The sequence below is a fragment of the Pelmatolapia mariae genome, linkage group LG10_11 (assembly GCF_036321145.2).
Source record: "Pelmatolapia mariae isolate MD_Pm_ZW linkage group LG10_11, Pm_UMD_F_2, whole genome shotgun sequence".
Taxonomy (NCBI): Eukaryota; Metazoa; Chordata; class Actinopteri; order Cichliformes; family Cichlidae; genus Pelmatolapia; species Pelmatolapia mariae.
The window spans coordinates 62,290,821-62,309,332 of NC_086236.1; the positions used below are offsets into that span (position 1 = coordinate 62,290,821).

The 18,512-nt window shown below is 39.2% G+C and overlaps 2 protein-coding genes across 3 annotated transcripts; one reads left to right on the plus strand and one right to left on the minus strand.

The window, feature by feature from the left end:
- Positions 1-1,821: 1,821 nt before the first annotated feature.
- On the minus strand, positions 1,822-12,091 carry si:ch211-79k12.1 (uncharacterized protein LOC568891 homolog). Its single transcript, XM_063486287.1, has 7 exons — positions 11,958-12,091; positions 11,212-11,333; positions 10,434-10,632; positions 9,157-9,302; positions 6,921-7,065; positions 3,524-3,668; positions 1,822-2,536 (listed from the first exon to the last, which is right to left on the minus strand). The coding sequence occupies exons 1-7, from the start codon at positions 12,007-12,009 to the stop codon at positions 2,449-2,451; spliced, it is 897 nt and encodes a 298-aa protein (XP_063342357.1). The 5' UTR covers positions 12,010-12,091; the 3' UTR covers positions 1,822-2,448.
- A 2,500-nt stretch (positions 12,092-14,591) lies between these two features.
- taf12 (TAF12 RNA polymerase II, TATA box binding protein (TBP)-associated factor) lies at positions 14,592-18,107 on the plus strand. 2 transcript variants are annotated; one of them, XM_063486796.1, is made up of 6 exons: positions 14,592-14,749; positions 15,934-16,154; positions 16,501-16,578; positions 16,826-16,940; positions 17,579-17,667; positions 17,809-18,106. In XM_063486796.1, exons 2-6 carry the CDS (start codon positions 16,077-16,079, stop codon positions 17,842-17,844), a joined length of 396 nt encoding a protein of 131 aa, XP_063342866.1. In that variant the 5' UTR covers positions 14,592-14,749; positions 15,934-16,076; the 3' UTR covers positions 17,845-18,106. The 2 variants fall into 2 exon arrangements, with proteins under 2 accessions (XP_063342866.1, XP_063342867.1); XM_063486797.1 differs by lacking the exon at positions 14,592-14,749 and having other exon boundaries at positions 15,997-16,154; positions 17,809-18,107.
- Positions 18,108-18,512: the final 405 nt, after the last annotated feature.

The window sequence follows — 18,512 nt, forward strand, 5'->3', positions numbered from 1 at the left end:
TGTTGTTTGGCGAGGATAATATCTGCCCTACTCATTTCCCAATTCCCATCCCATCCCATTTTTCCCTGTCAGCCTCTCTGCGAGTGTTTGTTCCCGGGTTGGCAGGGAGTCTGTGGCAGCAGCTCCCCCGCACCAGATGGGGCATTGTCAGGAAGTAATGAGGGGAAAACACCTGCTTCTCTTGCGAACTCCACTCCTTCATTTTCAGCCATTTGACACAACATATGCAGAATGCACATACAAAATCAAGTGACCGTGACGGGAACAGCAGTAGTCAATGACACAGTGTTACAAATGCCTGGCACTGTAATGCATTAGTCAGTGCGGTGTCACGTTTGGTATAAGTCACCTTTAGATGTCGGTTTGCGTGCACTAAGGGCAGCTAGAGTACTAGACAAACTGCGGACATAAGTGAGGAGCTATTTAGCTTTAATGCCACAGTACAGATCTGCATCCTTATCCGGACAGGACCTTGCGTGCACCAGACAAAACACTTTTAGGAAATCTGTATGCACTGCACAGCACCTAAGCTGTTGTCCGGTGCTTTATCCATCGAGACACTGTCAAGGTCAAAATGTCACTGTAAACTTCACTTCCCTCTCTTCCGACCGGAGCCTTGTACCTCAGGGAAAGCTCCAGTGTGTGAAATTCCTGATACATAATTTTGTGTCTCTCTTTTTTTCTTTTTTTTTGGCCAGACATCAGAAGCCCCAAGTCCAAAATCCACAAGGGAGCATAGAATGATTTACTCATGACTGACTCAAAGGCCAAAACGAAATGGTGCTCACTGGCATTTAACATTCAGGAGAGCATTTTAAATTCACAACATTGTATTTTTTCTTTTCCCCCCTATGAAGCATGTTTCTTTCCCCCCTAAGTCTTTCTGTTTTGGTTATAGTCTCCCTGTCTGTTGTTTCCACATTCCTTGGATTGACCTCAGACATAAAGCAAGCAGAAGTTTGTAGAGTTGGAGAAGAAATACAAGGAGTCTGTAAAATGCTAAACAAAGGAAGGCTGCTGCTGCAGAGCGGAGCTGTACAGGGGGCTTGAATAATCAGTTTAATAACATTATCCTGGCTGTGCTCTGTGGCGCATGCACCCGTTAATGGAGTGTCAGTGTTAAACTGCCGCTTTGCCCATTATTAACAACGGCCTACGGTCAACCACACACGATAATAAAAACCGCATAAAACCCAACATAACTTCAACAGACAAGCGTAATGAAATTCTCAGCATTATGAGCACGGTTATGGTAATAAGCGGTGGTGGTGGTGAGGCACAGCGTTAAGGGTTACAAGGCAACAGAGGAGAAAATTAAAAAGATGAAGTTGTAGTCTGTGATGCTTTTTTTGGGGAGGGGTTGGGTGGGAGACAGAGAAGACTAATCTAGTCTAGTTAAAATAGAACTTACTTGTAATGGCCAACACTGTTTGCCCTTACAACTGACGGGAAAGCTTTCAAGGTTACTTGCCTATGCGATTATTCACATTATGAGAGTTTCTAGTTTGTGAATGCAAGTCCATACACGTGTATACAAACTGACTGAGGGCTGAGTTCTCTGCTTACGGGCAGATGGGAATAGAGGCAAGAATGCACATGCACAGTACTCTGAGTAAAGGTCATTGCTTCAAAGTAAGGTCTTTCAGACCGAAGAGGAAGGTTGGTAAACAAGCTGATGCGAGCTCGAGATGGCATTGGATCGAGAGGATGTGCGGCCAAGCAAGCATGCATGTCCGGCTCTTACCATGTTGTCAATACTCCTCACCCCCTTTAGTGTCTCTTAAATGGAACAAAATCAATGGCACACTGGAGGATGGTAAATAATATTTTCTGAAAGCCATTTAATACCACAGAAAATCCCAACTACATTAAATTAAATATTCGAGTGCAATGTGCTTGAGAGCTGTCACAGTAAAGAGATTACAATAACCTTCTCGAAGATGCTTTGAGCTGGTTCCGCTTTGGAAAACGTGAAGGTTGAAAGAGAAACAAATCAACAACATAAAACCTTGTCCTATCACCCAAATGATTCATTCACAATACACAGCTGAGCAATTATGTGTGCAACTGAAAAAAGAAAACTGAATGTAGCATCTTTATACAAGTAGAATCCTCATCATCATTTTCTAAGAACGTAGCCCGCCATTTTTCACACTGCAGTATACATGAAAAGAAAATTGCCCACCTTTCTGTCCAAGATGCAGAACTGCAGCGTGCGCTCACAAGCCAAGCTGCTCAGGCATCTCTAAAGCAATCACTTGCCCTTCAGTTGATTTGTTTTGTTTTTTTTAAATACCCAGCTTGTTGCTGATTTTTATTGTACTCTGCCCTATAATGTCTCCCAATATACCCATTTACTGCTTTATGACATTCTTTATTTTTTTATGGACAACAACTCCATCTCTCGCTCCATCCTTCCATCCATTCTCCTTCCACCTGCCTCTGCAGTTACACCAGAGGTTGATTGTCTCCGCAGGTGGAGGGTAGGGACTCCGAGCTTGCTTTGTAGATCGGCTTTTTCTGAGACCGGTCATCACTGGAGAGAGGAAGAAAGGAGAAGAAAGACGAGCATGATTATCAGTATATCGATCTCTCAGTAGGTACTCGAAAGGTATAAGTGAGGAAATTATAGACTAGAACCAAGCACTGGAAGCGCACCTGGCTGCTGATATGAAAGTACATTATCCTCTCTTTCACTATCTGCATCTATTTGTACGCACATGCTTGTATACTCAGCACAGGTTTGTAAAGTTTAGTAGTTGTTTTTAGGCCACCACAAACATGCAGAACTTCTGATTGCTGCAGAATCTTGTGAAAATTCTGCCTTTTGTAACTGTTTTTTTAAATCTACATGGAAAAGAAGTTAATGGGTAAAGCTACATTGGGTCACAGTGCACATTAAGGCACTGTCAGCTTTCACGATTAATGGGAGTTCCACTAATTTCCTTATAATTGCTGTAGCCTTTTTTATACTTTTACACTAGACAGAGAATTTAACCTACTGTCATAAGCCCGAGCTTTTGGCGAGTAGGAAGTGCGTGGAAATGCATGGGAGCAAAGGGAGGACGAAAAAGATCAAGGATGAGGTCAAGTGGATCAGGGCTTCTGAGATTGAATTTAATATTCATGATGGTAAATGCCTTTTCAAATAGGTGGAAGTCGGCACATATGTAAAGATTTTTTTTTCCTTTCTCTCTTTTTCTTTTGAGAGAACAGTCAGAGAGTGAAGTATACACCAAGGTGCACACTGCCGCACACACCTACACTTACACAGTGACTGAAATGACTTTGGTTCACATGATATCACACTAGACAGAGTGAAATTTTGTGGAAATTGCTGTAATCATTTAAAAAGCTATCCTCTGGGTAACAGGAGGGGGAGGGTGACTAGATAAACAAGCAAACATTCTCTTGCACTGAAGACACGCAATCCATCAAATTGTAAACACGCTTTAAAAAGATCACATCTAAAACAAAGTGAAGACTTGGGATGACAAGACACAAACACGCAGTTGTTTCTTACATGGGTCCCTTGCTGGTCTTGGTCTCTTTGGCTCTGCGGCACAGGAATACAATCATCGAGAGGATGAACACCACAAGAGCTACAGCTACTGCCGAAATCATCAACATGAGACGGCCATCACTTGTCTCATACCAGTGGGCATCCTCTGTGGGACAGACATGAAGGAAAACATGTATCACACAGAATGCGAAATCAGCAAAACTATTCACATTCTGCCTCCAGGCGAAGCTTCTAAGGCAACCTTATGCTTGTTTGTGATAGAAAAGACTGTATTCCTCACAGTTCAAACTGTTACAGCCTTATACGCAGCACTGATCTTCAAGAAGCCTGCTTGTTACAATTTGCAAGAACTGGCTGATCGTCCCTGTTATGTGCACAATTTCCCAATTTAATGGTAATGTTTGGAAAAAAAAGAGGGATTTTTCTGACTCCAGCCTTTAGAGCTGTGGATAAAGTAAACACTGAAAAATTAAGATTATGGGTATTGGAGGCAACAACAAATACATGCTGTGTCTGTTCATATATATATAGCTTCCTTATGCTAAGAGGGGTTTTTTTTGTCAGCTGAAGCCCTGCAGGTTTGCACAGGGAATGTTTGTTTAGGGTTTGTGTAGACTTAAAGCAACAGAAGTAGCATGCAGTGTTTTCTCACCCCACTTTCAAGGATGATTAAACATTATTTCAGTATTTTTTTTATTTTTTTACATTTTAAATTAGTGTGCTTCAGAGAATGTACTTGATGAACTGTGGAGCACAGTGACCAATAAGTCAATTGCAGAAGTGACTTGATAACTCTACCATAAAAAATAACATTCATTGGCTCAATTGCATTTTTAGAGATTGCATAATTTCAACTATTGGAACTATAAGGCTTATAAATCCTACTGGGTGAGAGAATAGCATTTAAACACTGCAGTGTATTAACAGTTTGCAATCATTCACAGATCAGCAATGAAGACGATGAAGACTGATGAGTTTCTGTTAATTGGATTAGCTATAATGTTGTAATGGAATTACTTCTGTACTTGAAAGCAACCATCATGTTTCATAAGATAAAAAAAAAAATCACTTTATCAATCATGCAGATTTTAGACAAAGGCAAAGTGAGACTGTGCAAGCGCCTAAATACCTAAAGCTGTGTACAATGTGAATGCATGCAAGAATGCATTGATTTGCAAATGAAACAAAAGTAAACTGATTTTTTGATTGTTTTTATATTTGGAAAGATATAAAATATTTATATCACTTTATTGCTAACAACAACTTCATGTTTATATGCATGGTGTTGGATTACCTTTTCTCTTAACAACACTAAAGAGACCAAGTGTTTTTAAAGCAAATGTTTTTTACTTTTTTTCTGGATATGGGATTTCAGCTGCACAGGGTCTCCCTGAACTGTTGGGCTTTTAATTTAACAATGTTCTAAATGTTTGTTTGTTTTTGTAATGAATAGCAGGTCTGAGATGCAGGCAGGCCAGTTTAACACCTGGGTACTTTTACTACATAGTCATGCTGTTGTAATGTGCAGAATGTGGTTTAGCAGCATCTTTGTTTCCTGAAAAAGTCATGTGGATGGCACCATGTGTTGCTCTAAAACCATTGTACACCGGTCAGGCTTCATGGATCTTTACAGACTTTAATGTTACCCATGCGATGTGAACTAATGTTCCTCTGTGCACTGATAAAAAGCTGTGGGGAGATAGAGCTACCTTTAAGATTAGGCTTAAAACTTTACTTTTTCATAAAGCTTATAGAGTTAGATCTGGATCAGGTGAGGCTGAACCATCCCTTAGTTGTGCTTCTGTAGGTTCAGGCTGCTGGGGGACTTTCTGAGCAATTTTTCCTTTCACTCTTGATGTATTTATACAACCCTTCTGTATGTCATTGCATTTTGTCTACTCTTTTACATGGTTTGTTTTGTCCTCATCTCTCTATGCTCTCCCTTTTCCTCTCTCACTTCTTCCCCCTCACTCTTCAACCGGTCACAACCTGTTTCTGCCAGAAGTTTCTTCCTGTTAAAAGAGAGTTTTTCCTTCCCACTGTCACCAAGTGCTTGCTGATAACAAATACAACTGAATTGAACAAAAGTGAATTCAGTGTTTCCTTCCCATTTGATGTGGTGACCAAAATTGTCAAAAATAATTTTTAATTTTGATTCAGTGAACCAGATTTTGGCCCAGAAAATTCTGTATCATTTATGTACCTCATTTGTAAATTCATTTCTTTGCATGGTAGAGTTTTAACTTGCAAACTATGTTTACTGATGATGGTTTTTAAAACTCTTCCTGAGCGTATGCAATGATTTCTACTACAGAATCATGTCTGGTTTTAGTGCAGCGTGTCTGAGTAAGGAGCCTAACTTAATTCAGTATTGGATTTCAGATGATAAACGTCCAAATTATTTACAATTTTATGTTGACTGCTGAGTTTTATGAATGATGAACCCCTCCCCCATCTTTACTCACGAAAGATTTGGCATCTCTATGATGCTCTTCTTATACTGAATCATTTCACTTTTTAACTAAACCCAAACTTGAAGCAATTTTCAAACCATTGCCTTAGTGTCCCAACTTTTTTGCAAACAGAGCTGCCAAAATCTTACACTTTCTGACCCGTCAGTTATTGTCATCATATATTATACCGTCATTTATACATTATGTATACGTATAATGTTAGAATAAGGGACTATAGGACTTTAGATGTAACAGTGGGAAAATGGCTCATAATGTCTAAATTTCACAACTCTTCAGTAGAGATCTTCATTTACACACCATCACTTGATATTTCAGTCAAAAGAAAAAAAGGAATCAAAGGTCAGGTAAAACCACTGCTTCTTATAATTACCCTCTTATCCTTTAAAGTCGAGGCAGTTGTACTATTGCCATTTGTTTATGATATTTAAAATGTATTATATCCTCAGGTATGACCTTCTTACATGTTTGACATTTTAGAGGTAATTTCTTTTGGGACTTTGTTACCCTTTTTTTTTTTTTTACGTGAGGTGTTTTAATAAATGTCTTTACCTCTCTTTGTTGGGGCATTGCGGCCTTTTTCATATTTCTTTGTAATTTCTCCTTCAGATACATTAAACCTCAAGCCTGTACTCTACTTCCCATAAATTTAAAGCATCAAAGGTTGGAGTCTCGTAGCTGACAACTTCTGCATACGCTCCTGCTGACGTAAAAGTATCCTAATACCTGACCTTTCTGGTGATATTTAACTGCGAAAAGGAAATGGAACATAATATTTTGTTTTGTTTTTGCTCAGGGGATGTTTAATATTGATGGATGAATTTCCCCTCAGTTACAAGGAAACCTTAGCTAGTTTTCAGAAAGAGGAAATGTAGAAAAATCAGTACAAAGGACAAAAGGCCTCATCCAGGTAAATCTTTTCTTACCCGGCAGTACAGTAATGCTGATAGTTCGTCTCTTGTTGAGGGACTCCACAGATGGATGCCTAGCGGAGCAAGTGTACTGTCCTTCATCCATCGCATTCAATTTTGACAGTTTCAGTGAAGAAGAGGGCAGAACCCAGTCACTTCCCTGAGAGAAAAAGACATACGGTGGAGAAAAACAGAATGAAAAAAGGAGACAAATATGTCTATTTACCAGACTGTTCGCAGCCTTAGGACAAACAGCTAAACACATACAAATTAAAACTGCACTTAGCTGAGCGCAAAAGATGAAATGGAGAACATATACTGCCATGTGACAAAAAAAGAGAAGAGAAAAAAGGGAATCGTTTTTAGGCAGACTTGTGCAAGGATGGAAAATGAGAGCAAGTGAAATCTAGACTGGAAGAAACAGATGGACTGGTAATGGGACAGAAAGACAGAAATATCAGCGGGTGTTTGGTCCTCAGAGAGCAGCCCCCAAAAGTCCCAAATCAAGTGTATTTACCTGAGCAGTAATCCCAATGAATGAACACACATCGACACAAGTCAATAACCCAGATAACACCATCATCCGCAAAGAATGATGCTGCAACAACACACTGTTAACACAACACATAATGAGATGGCAAGGGAGTAGGATGAATTGTTGACACAGAAATAGCAGCACTATTATGAGATAGAGCCCAACATGGGAGGAAACAAATAATAGGCCAAACACAAGGATTGAAAAACAAATGAACGTGGAGGAGAGTTTAAAAAAAAACATTACACCATGCAAATGATTTGGCTCCTGGGAGCTACAGTTCCTGCCAAGAAAGTCCATTTCAATTTGAATGGATCTGAATTAAGAGGATTTCCCATAAAGGCCAGGTCTGGCCAAAGCAGCATTTTGTATGCAAATCCACTGGCTCCCAAAGCAGTGGCCTGTTTCTGCCTCTGTCCTGCTGTCATTACCGGGGGCCAATGTGCCCACGGCGGCTGTCTGTCAAACTGTGCCGTTCTGACGCCACTTTCTACCCCACATACATTTCTGTCAAACACACAGTGGGCTTGCAGACACAGACAGAAAAATTCACACACACACACACACACACACACACACACACACACACACACACACACACACACACACACACACACACACACACGTGTGCGCTCACATAAACTGTGACATGAACATTTAGTATGGTCATATTATTTCCCTGAATGCGTAATTCCTTTTTTTCTAATGGTCTCAAGTGATTTGTGAGCACATACAATACCGGGCACTGTCACTTCTACTGGTTAGAATTATTAGTCTTCATCAAAGTGACAGTGTTGTACATTAAATAACTGCAAAAAAATTTGAAGTATTACATATGATCATGTGGAGGACAAACAGTATTAACAGCATAAAATGTCCACTGAATTGGATTTGGACTTGTAAGCTCATTTAAAACCCGGATTAGCAGTGACCCTTTAACAAGCATATTAACCCTAAGCCAACTTATCAAGAGGAATAACAAAAGGGGAAACTTGGCAAGTGTGTCTGCATGTCCCTAGATGTCTTAATAGTTGCATAGCTTCGTTACACTTCTTACACAAGTTGCGATTTTGACACCTTGAAAGCATAATATAATTTTCTCACTGTGAAGACTTGGTGTATTTCCTGACTCATCAACTTATTCTTGGACTCCATGCCAGTTGTCAGTTTGGCATTTTACACTGCGATGTCTTAATTTCCCTTGGGCAAGAGTTTCTTCGCTCAGCAAAGAGCCCAGTTGAATAATTCAAAGCCGGTTAACCAAACACTGAAAAAAAAAAAAATCATTAGAAATCTATCCGCATAATTGTTTTCAGGTTGACTGGCTCTTGTCTAGACCTCATTAAACTATTAATCCTCTGTAAGTGGGCAAGCTGCAATCCCCAGCGAGTGGTGTGCCCAAGCCAACCGGTCACTTAAATACAGAGCACTTCTTCTGTGAAGGGGATGGAAAGACGGCGGGCAAGGGGAAACAAGTGGCTTGACAAAGTCAGAAAGGGAAACAGAAAAGGAGGAGAGAAAACTAAGAGAGTGCTTGAACAAAGGCAAGAAGCCAGCAGAGACTGGGTGAGAATGGAAGAAGACAGGACGGTAAAAAAAAAAAAAAAAAAAAGGTCAAGCTGAGAGAGCGGAAGAGAGTGGTGAGAGAGAGAATGACAAGTTTCCAAAAGCATAATGAGGGCACAGCCACTGTGCACGCTCCCGAGGCTTTCTCACCTCTTTGTACCAGAAGTAGCTCGGCTCCTCTGATGAGCTGGCAGAGCATTTCACCACCACGTCGTCTCCGAGTCGCACCTTCAGCTCATGTGGGGTACCCAGGTATCCGGTGTAGCCTTCCCTGGACAGTGACAGCTCCCCCATATCTAAGACGCAGTCGGGAATGAGAAAGTGTGATCGGGCATTAATGAAGCAGGAAATTTAATGTACGCTGAAACAACTTTGTCAAGCGTTCAGGCCGTGACTGAACATATGTTTGCAGTGGCAGCAGCTGGTAAACACTCAGATATTTTAAGTATATTTGAGCATAAATGCTCAAGTTTGATTGCCTCCCTGTGGTATAGACTGTACCAAGCAGTCAATAATAATGATAATAGGCTTCATCTTATTGAAGTCTTTAGAGAGGCAATGTTGTGAATAATGGCTCATTTTCTCTTCCATCTCAATAGATGGCCCAGGTCCATCCAGCTCTTGGCTTCTTTCCTCCTCTGTCTCCTTCGGTCCTACACTCCATTCTAATCTTTTCCTCATATTGATTACCCCTGTGAGGCTGAGGAGCCTATCAAACAACATTATGGTCGATTCGATGGCCACTGAGAAGATAGAGGGCACTGAAAATCTGAGTAGCTATGCCATGAATGACATTTGATGAAACTTTGCATTGATAACGGATACCTTAAAGCCGGAGCCGCCCCGCTGGGGACACGGCTCTGTTTATCTAAAGCGAATAAAAAAAATAAAACAACTGCGGTCGATCTTTCGTAGGTAAGAGTACATATTTGCATCGGAGCTCTACTTCTTGTTGTTTTTGTTGTGCAACCTCTGCAGTGCCATTGTATAGATATGTCTATTAATATTTAATATGTTTTTCTATCCCTCACTGTGAAGAGAGCTGTGTCCACAGTGTCTGAAAGATTGTCTTTACCTCCTGCTGGGTGGGAAATATGACGGAAATTGGTTTTGCAGTCTATCTGTTCAATCGTTTTAGACTGTTTACCAGTGTATATTTAGGTGTTTTATCCTCGTCCCTTTGTTAGCAATACCAGTAATCTCAAATTGTCCTGCGTTTTCCTTACTGAAAGTGAAATTCAACAATACCATGCATTATTTTCTACTCACATATTTATCTAGATTTTTGCAGACGCCTATTTGACATGTACAACACACACACACAGACGCCATAAAGATCTAAGGTTAATTATTTGTCAAAAGGAAAACACAGCGTCACAGAGTCATTGTTCCTCACAGCTCCCACCCACGCCACCCGACACACTCACAATGCACTTTGAAGGACAGGGGCTGCGAGGAGTTGTCTGGCTCGGTCATGTTTTCGTCATTGGACACACAGCGGTAGGGCCCCTCGTAGTACCTTCCTGCGCGGGGAATAGACAGCACTAGCCTGTCTGCGAGCTGCTGGATCTTCAGTGAGTAGAAGCACCAATATCTCTCCATAATGGGACGCCAGCCATGCATGTACTGTTAAAGAGAAAGAGGGGAATATAAAGAAAAAGGGAGGTCTTCTTTTATATTTACTTTTCAGTAATGAAAATTCTCTGCTGCATAATACTTCTTTGAGCTTACATAAGCTCAGAGAAAATAAATTAATATGATAGTTATACACATTAGCAGTCTAAGGTTATACAACAGTAATCACATCCGTAGTGATTTAAATATGATTTAATTAAACATAAAAAATAAAAGTCACGTGTCTTGAATTATTACTTTGCAGCCATCTGATTACATTTGAAATATCAGATTCAGGAGGAAAAGTTACATAATCATTGTCATTACTGGGAATAAAATAGTCCGCTGTGGTGCATCATATTTTATGAGTTACATGTTATGAAGTGACAATGTTTACTGAGCTTTTGATAGTTATAAGCAAGTTTAATCTTTATTTTTAAAAACAAAATTTAGGAACAGTAATAAATCATAGCAGTGAGCTCCTTCTCAGGTATACAAAATCTCCAACGTTACAAACAGAACTGTGACATGCACATCGTGATATTTTCAAGTGCACTCTTTTCCCTTTTCACCCATCTTCCTCCAGCTCACCTTGGAGAAGACCTCAAAGTGGACCTGGCTGATGTTCAGGTCGGAGTCTGTGTATAGACACTCCAGCGTGACCGTGTCTCCCTCCAAAACTGGCTCAGTTGGCCCTTTGATGACCAAAGATGCTGCATGTGGACAGACATAACAGATGATTAAGTGAGAGGTTGGGGAGGTGGGTGTACCTCCTGAGCACTGCTTTCAAAACAGCTTTCTTCCCGGAGAACCTTGGAGTACTCATAAAAACACCACAAGCACATGACCAACAGGTTTTCCAACTTGACGGATACTGTTGATAACAGAGACTGATTCTCTTTCACTTCAGGCAAGAAGCGCTGCATAACATGGTTTACATAATTTTTTCCACAAGAACTGAATGCGAGGCTGGCCTCTGCACACACTACATAAAACATTTAGCTGCTCTTATGCGTTAGTCTCTCGATAATTCTAACAACATTTCCTGTTTCACTCTGTGTCTCGCAAGGGAAAACCTATCAGTGTGACAGAAGAGGAAAACAAAGCCTTTCCTCAAGAGAACAGATCAACTAAGAGACACAGACAAGGAGACAAACAGGCGAGCAGACACCACACGAAGCCCAGGGGCTTCAGCTGTATGAATATATTTATGAAAAAAAAGAAGACCAGAACCCCGCTGAAAGATTAAACCAATATCTCATTACAGACGAGCAAATAATATTGAGCTCTTTGAGAGAACCGCATAAAAGTCCATGAGGAATATGAAAAATATTTACCATAACTGGCATGAATCAGGGAGACCACTGCAGCAAGTAGAAGCGCTTTCATGGCTGTGGAAAACAATATCAACACAAATATCTGAGAACACGTCGTGGGCTCCTGCGCACTTTCTCGAAATGAAAGTTTGCTCAGTATTTATGTATAGGAGGGTGTAGGTGTGGCTTTCGTCTTCGTGTGTTTTTCAGGAAGCGTGTTCGAAGGAAAGTTGAAAATCCAGCCAACATTTATAAAAGTAAACAACCAGTCAACACCAAACCATAAATACACGACTTACTGAGTCTAGTTACGTATATGTTGTGAATCATTTGTCACATACACAAGAAACACTGTAAAGTGAACGCAGTGTAAACTCAGTAAACGAAACAAGGACCGCTGCTGCTGCTCCAATAATGAAATTCACTTCGCGGTGCGTCACTTGTCTCTTAGGGCGGTGGAGTCCGTCACGTCTGAACTCGTTGAGGTCGTTGTTTTTCTGCACAAGTTCACCGGAATGTGAAAGCACTTGTGACACGTTACCGCAGAGCGTGCTATCTAAAACCGGGGAAGCACAGCGTTTTACGCTTCATTTTCTCTGACCTTTGATTGATTAGCTGTTAACCGGAGCTGAACCGCAGACGCAGTGGCTCGGGCCTCAGATGAGCTGACCTACACATGTTTGAATCATCTGAATACGCGCAGACAGCTCGTTAAAAACAATGCAAGACAGCCGAGCAAAGAGACTACCTGTCAAAATCCTATAAGATGTTATTTGCTCTCGTGTGCTGTTATGTGTCCATTTAGTAGAATGAACTGGATAAACATAAAAATCCATTTTCCCTAAAAGCGCCCTGAGGGAGTGATTGGTAATTCATTATCATTGCCGTTTCACTGCATATGTTGTCAAACACTTCATGGTTTAATGTTTTTATTGCATCTTTTTTTATTGTTATTATTAGCGATGGTGGCATTTACAGACCGTGGTGTAAATGGGCAGTGGACATTCATGGGGTTTGGGGATATTGTGCGCAATATTTTGAGATTACTGTGTATTTGTTCACTGCGGATGAATAAAGACACCAATAAAGTAAAAAGCAACAACAAAGAAATGTTTTGTTAAATTTTTGGCCTTGAAACAACATATTACTTTAAAAATAAAAGGACTACAGTGTCTTATAAAATTATTGAGCCACTCCTCATTACTTTATATTTTGCTGGGAAAATGGGAAAGAGGTGCAGTTGATTTATTGAAACGTACAAACATACATTAAAATAAAGCAAAAACAGAGTTTTTAAAATGAAACACATTCCTTCTTTATTCTTCAACACAACCTGAACTCTGTTCTTTGTGTTTCTATTATGGTGGGCTTTTCACTGCATTGGTAGTGTGATTGAGATCAATTGCTAACACTTTCCAGATGGTATTGCATGGTGGATCAAAATCTGTGTTCTACTTTTCTGTGTTCATAATTCCACCAGTTTTGATACAATCCCCAAACGAACTGGCTGAAATGCAGCCCCAAACCGTGACAGAGCATCCTCTATGTTTTACAGATGGTTGAGACACTCACTGTTGTATCGCTCTTCTGACCTCCACTGTACATATTGACGAGGAATTTTCAGATTCTGATTCATCACTTTATAAGACTTGTTGTCATTGATTTTCAGTATAAATTTTGTGTAATTTGTCATACCTCGGCCTTTTCTCCCTGTTTCACTGAGACCATTTCTGACGAGGCTTGAGTGAACAGTAGATGGTTAAACTGAAGGTCCAGATACATCTTTCCAAACACATCTCTCTTGCTGGACTTCTGTTTCTTGAGGACATTACTTTCAGATACTGTTCATATGCTGTATGAAGCTTGTTGGACCTACCACCTCTTCTTTTGTCTTCTGCTTGTCCAGTTTCATCTGATATTTTACTTCAATTCAGTTTTATTTCTGCAGGGCCAAATCACAACAAAAGTTGCCTCAAGGCGCTTTGTTACAATAATACAGAGAAAACAGAGAAAAGCCCAACAATCAGATGACCCCTTATGAACAACCGCTTTGGCCTGGGACAGTGGAAAGGAAAAACTCCTTTTTTCTTTCTTTTTATTTTTTGCTTCAATGATAATATCCGTGTTAGTAGTTTAAAAGAAAACAAATAAAAACCAAAACAAACACACAAGCACACAATAATCATTTGAAAATATTCACGTACAATGATTGAAGTGAAAATGAACGAGAAAGAACTAAAAAAAATGAAAATGAGAGAACTATTGCTCAATTAAATTTTAAAGAATTACAAGAAAGCAACTCCTTGAGAACAGAATATAAAATATATAAACATAATATAATAATGAATAATAAATAGAATAAAAATATGTATTTAAAAATATGGGTGACTCAAGACTTTTGCACTGTATTGTGTAGAAGGGAAAGGAATAAGTATATAAGTTATGTGATGAAAATATTATTATTATATATTATAACTAACAATTATAACTATTGTTCGAAGCATGTAAACTTTTATTTTTTAGTAAAATTAGCTCGTGTAGTTACTAAAGACAGCAACGCTTCTTTATTAAAAGATCAATCTGAGTTTTTGTTGTTGTAATTCCACAAAACATCCAGCAGGCGGCAAAGTAGAGGACCCAGGGCTGCGGCGCCCACAGGAAACGGAGATCAACAAAGCGGAAGTACTGAAAGGAAACCTCGATTATTTTTCCAGCTACCCAAAGGGGAAAGTGAGAGACGATTTTTGTGTCAAACAACAAATTTGGCATCACAGCAACGCCGAAGCATGGACAGATAGTGCTTGTTTAACTGAGTAAGTTGACAATTTGACGCACAGTTTTAAGATTTAGCCTCCATATCGATTCTCCACCGGATTCGGTGCTAACGTTAGCCGCTATTGTTTTTAGCACCAATGTTAGCGCAAACTTCGGTGTGTTTTTTATTGTTTGTTTTATTCGGTGAAACTCCACGCCCATGATTAATCTATGGTCTGTTGTTTTTATATTTTGAGTGTCGTATTTTTCACTAACTCGATTAATGTTTTCAGTAAACTCATGCCATTGTTTGTCGGCTAAGTTGCATGGCTTGGGTCTTTGCATACTTTCGGTATTGTAAAGGTAGTAGAGTTATTAATAAATGTTGTAAACAATAAATAAAATCAACTATCGCTAAAAGGCTTTATATTGTAAATATAAAGCACCGGGTTTTATGGTAAAACTTCGTGTTATTTTTTACTTGTCTTGAGAGCTTGAATAAAGAAAGCAACTGGACATCTTTAGGTTTCTGAAGACGTTTTATCCAAGAGGCTTATTCAATTTTAAAAACCAAAGGTGGGAAGTCTCAGGAATTTTCCCCTTTACGTGGTCCTGAGAGTCGTTAACCCACTATTAATAATGTGACTCATCACATGAGCCAAGGTGTGAATAAAGGAGTGGGCCATTATCATCATCGAGGGGTTAAGGGTGAAACTACTGGGAAGGGATCCTAAGACTGCATTGTAGTTTGTTGATACCTGGCATCCTAATTATATCAATAATGGTCGTTCACAGTGGGTGTAGATGGTCATAACCTCATTAGGTGATGGAGTGGGCAAGAGTAGTTTTGCCCTTATCCCCCAGTGATGGAAATGACCCCCGCCTTTTTTTCAGACTTCGGCTCATGATCAGTAGTCTGTCAACGACTCTAAGGACCACCTCCAAAGGGGATGATCGCTAGTACTGGTTAAATACCTGGATATCCCACCATTTGTCTTTAGAACTGAAGAAGCCTCTTAAATGGAAGGTCTGGCTTCACAAACCCAAAGACAGTTGGCCCCTTTTTCAAGCTCTGAGAATTGAGAGACTACGAAGACATAAACTCTGCATTTTTGAGTGTAATTAGTAAAGAAAACAATGATACAAGCCTTTTTTATGAATGTCCTGACATTCAGCCTAAACAGCTTGATCAACCTGTGATTAATTTCTGTAGTAACGTTAATTTCTGACTTTTTAATTTCAGATTCACGGCTGCGGTCCTGGTAAAGAGGTAATTCATCACATCTGAGTTCAACTTGCTGCTGAGGGTTCGAGAGAGACCTACCACAACTGTTTTGCCCCGCAGTGACGCTTCAGAGTCTCTCTGCTTTTCCTTTAGCCACCAGCATGGCTAACAGCACTGTGACAGTGGTTAAGGGTCTGCCACCAGGCCCTGCGGGTAGAAGTAGTCCAGAGGGATCTCAGGTTAGTTAATTTCTTGCTTAGCAGAACCAAAGGCCAGGATCTGTGTAATAACTTACTGACTTCACGTCTTAAAATGCCAAAGATTGAGAGTGTATTTTGTTTTACATGAAGATTCTTTCTTTTCTTTTCTTTTCTTTTTTTTTTTTTTACATGAAATATCATGAAAATATCAGTGCAAAACTTGTGGCTCCTTGCTTTAAATGTGAGAAAACTGTGTTGTATTGCGTTTTTTCATTTTTCCATTTCATTTTTTATCACTTACTATCACTAAGCTATTATGCAGACCACACAACGGCACCCATTAGCTTTTATTAAAGGATGGTGGATGCATCTTCTTTTTTCCCAGGTGCTAAGTAAGAAAAAGCTGCAGGACCTGGTGAGAGAGATTGACCCAAATGAGCAGCTGGATGAGGACGTTGAGGAGGTTTGTCAGTAGTTTAAATAAATTGTGCAAGATTTTTTGGCTAGACAGTAAAGCTTACGAACAGTGCATCTTCTCTGTATTGAATAACATTTCCTTTTTTTTGCTTTAAAGCCTTTTTTCATCATTTGCAATTAAAACTTGCCTAATGCTGTTAACAGCTGAAAATATGATGGTTTTCAAGCTATAGTGAAATGGATGGTTTCTTCAGTTTGCTGTCTGGTTTTCAAAATCCCTGTTTTCTTCTCAGATGCTGCTACAAATTGCGGATGATTTTATAGAGAGTGTAGTGACGGCAGCCTGTCAGCTGGCACGCCACCGCAAGTCCAACACCTTGGAGGTGAAAGATGTTCAGTTACATCTAGGTAAGTTGCTTGTGACGTTTTTGAGTGATTGGGTCATTCTTTATTTTGTCAGGTTGTACTGTGTGCCTTGAGCTCTCACAAAAAATGTAAGAATGTGAATGTTATTCTGCAGTTATTGGTTGGCAGCTGTTTACAGAAATATTATCAAGGCTTATATTTAATTCAGTGCTACATGCCTTATGAGAATTTGATCTGAATTATTTATTTGCTGCTATCATCTGTTGGCTATTTATATTCAAATTTTGTTGTTACTTTGAGAGCACAAGGTGATTTAGCAGACTTTATATGCATAAAAAATGTCTGGTATGAACTGATTTTTTTATATCACTTAAATTATATTAATGATAAGAACTTAATTTATTATTTGTAGATGGTTTCAGATAAATGTTAGATAAACTATGTGCTTTCTGTGATAAGTTTGAATATCACAGAGGGATTTTAAATTATTTACTGTAAAAGCCTTGAAAAAAAAATATATATATATAAAACAATTTTTGAAAATGAGATGGAAATTAGATATTTCCTTATAGACTGGGTTATTTGCCAGATATGATCACTTCGATATCAATATCTATTGTAAATCCAGATGAGCCTTTTAAAGTCTGTGGCCTGCTGCCATTGTGCATTGCTTTTCTCAGAGCGCCAGTGGAACATGTGGATTCCTGGTTATGGCTCAGATGAGATCCGGCCGTTCAAGAAGGCTTGTACCACAGAGGCCCACAAACAGGTGAGCGATTGCCTCTTCTGCACATGTTAGATTACTGTAAACGGTAGAATAACTGCTTATCTTATATTTGTCAGTATGGTTAATTTGGTTTGTATCATGATGAACACTGGGCCTAATTGTTTTCATTTATTCTCATTTCAGAGAATGGCACTGATCCGCAAGACAACCAAAAAGTAGCACGACTAAGATGTACCTATTGTGGTTATTTTTTTTTCATTCTCTTTTATTTTCCTGTCAACTGGGATGTTTTTTTTTGTTTGTTTGTTTATTTTTTTTTTGACTAAAATAGAGAGGTGGTATTGGTGGATGTATTTTTCTTGACATTAATGTTTCATTGTCATAGCTCTGTAAGTTTTGTGTGTTTTGCCAGAGTCATTGCACAATAGTGGTCTTTGTATGTTTGATTCTGTATTGTTGCCATTAAGCTAAACCTGGCAGAACTCCATTGCATCTTTGTCAATAAAAAAAATGATTCAAATACTTTCTTGGTATCGTTCATTACTTGGATGTCAGTGTTACCTGACTCACGTGCCTTCCTAAAATACTTGGTTTTACCTTTCTAATTAGAGATTTATCATTAGATTAGATATATTGCAAGTAAAGTATATGACTGATTGGGACTCCTCTGTTTTTATTGAATCAATTTGTGCAATGATTATCATTATACTTATTTATAGGTTTTTGTAGTTAATTGAGGTGTAAACTACCAAATTTCTCTGTGGGTTGGTGTCCATTATTATGTGTTGTTGTGCACCATTATTGAAAACTACTACACCAACCTTAACACATTTTTTTTAGCATATTGTTTTGGTTTTTAATTTTTCTTTTGTTTACTTTCGAAAATT

What these genes read in the sequence shown, in the direction of transcription:
- si:ch211-79k12.1 (XM_063486287.1), bottom strand. Translation starts at nt 12,009, where the DNA reads ATGAAAGCGCTTCTACTTGCTGCAGTGGTCTCCCTGATTCATGCCAGT. An exon ending in CCTGATTCATGCCAGTTATG is followed by an intron (nt 11,334 to 11,957) that starts GTAAATATTTTT and finishes GTCCACATGCAG; the next exon opens with CATCTTTGGTCATCAAAGGG. An exon ending in AAGACCAGCAAGGGACCCAT is followed by an intron (nt 2,537 to 3,523) that starts GTAAGAAACAAC and finishes TCCTCTCTCCAG; the next exon opens with TGATGACCGGTCTCAGAAAA.
- taf12 (XM_063486796.1), top strand. Translation starts at nt 16,077, where the DNA reads ATGGCTAACAGCACTGTGACAGTGGTTAAGGGTCTGCCACCAGGCCCT. An exon ending in GTAGTCCAGAGGGATCTCAG is followed by an intron (nt 16,155 to 16,500) that starts GTTAGTTAATTT and finishes CTTTTTTCCCAG; the next exon opens with GTGCTAAGTAAGAAAAAGCT. An exon ending in AGATGTTCAGTTACATCTAG is followed by an intron (nt 16,941 to 17,578) that starts GTAAGTTGCTTG and finishes TGCTTTTCTCAG; the next exon opens with AGCGCCAGTGGAACATGTGG.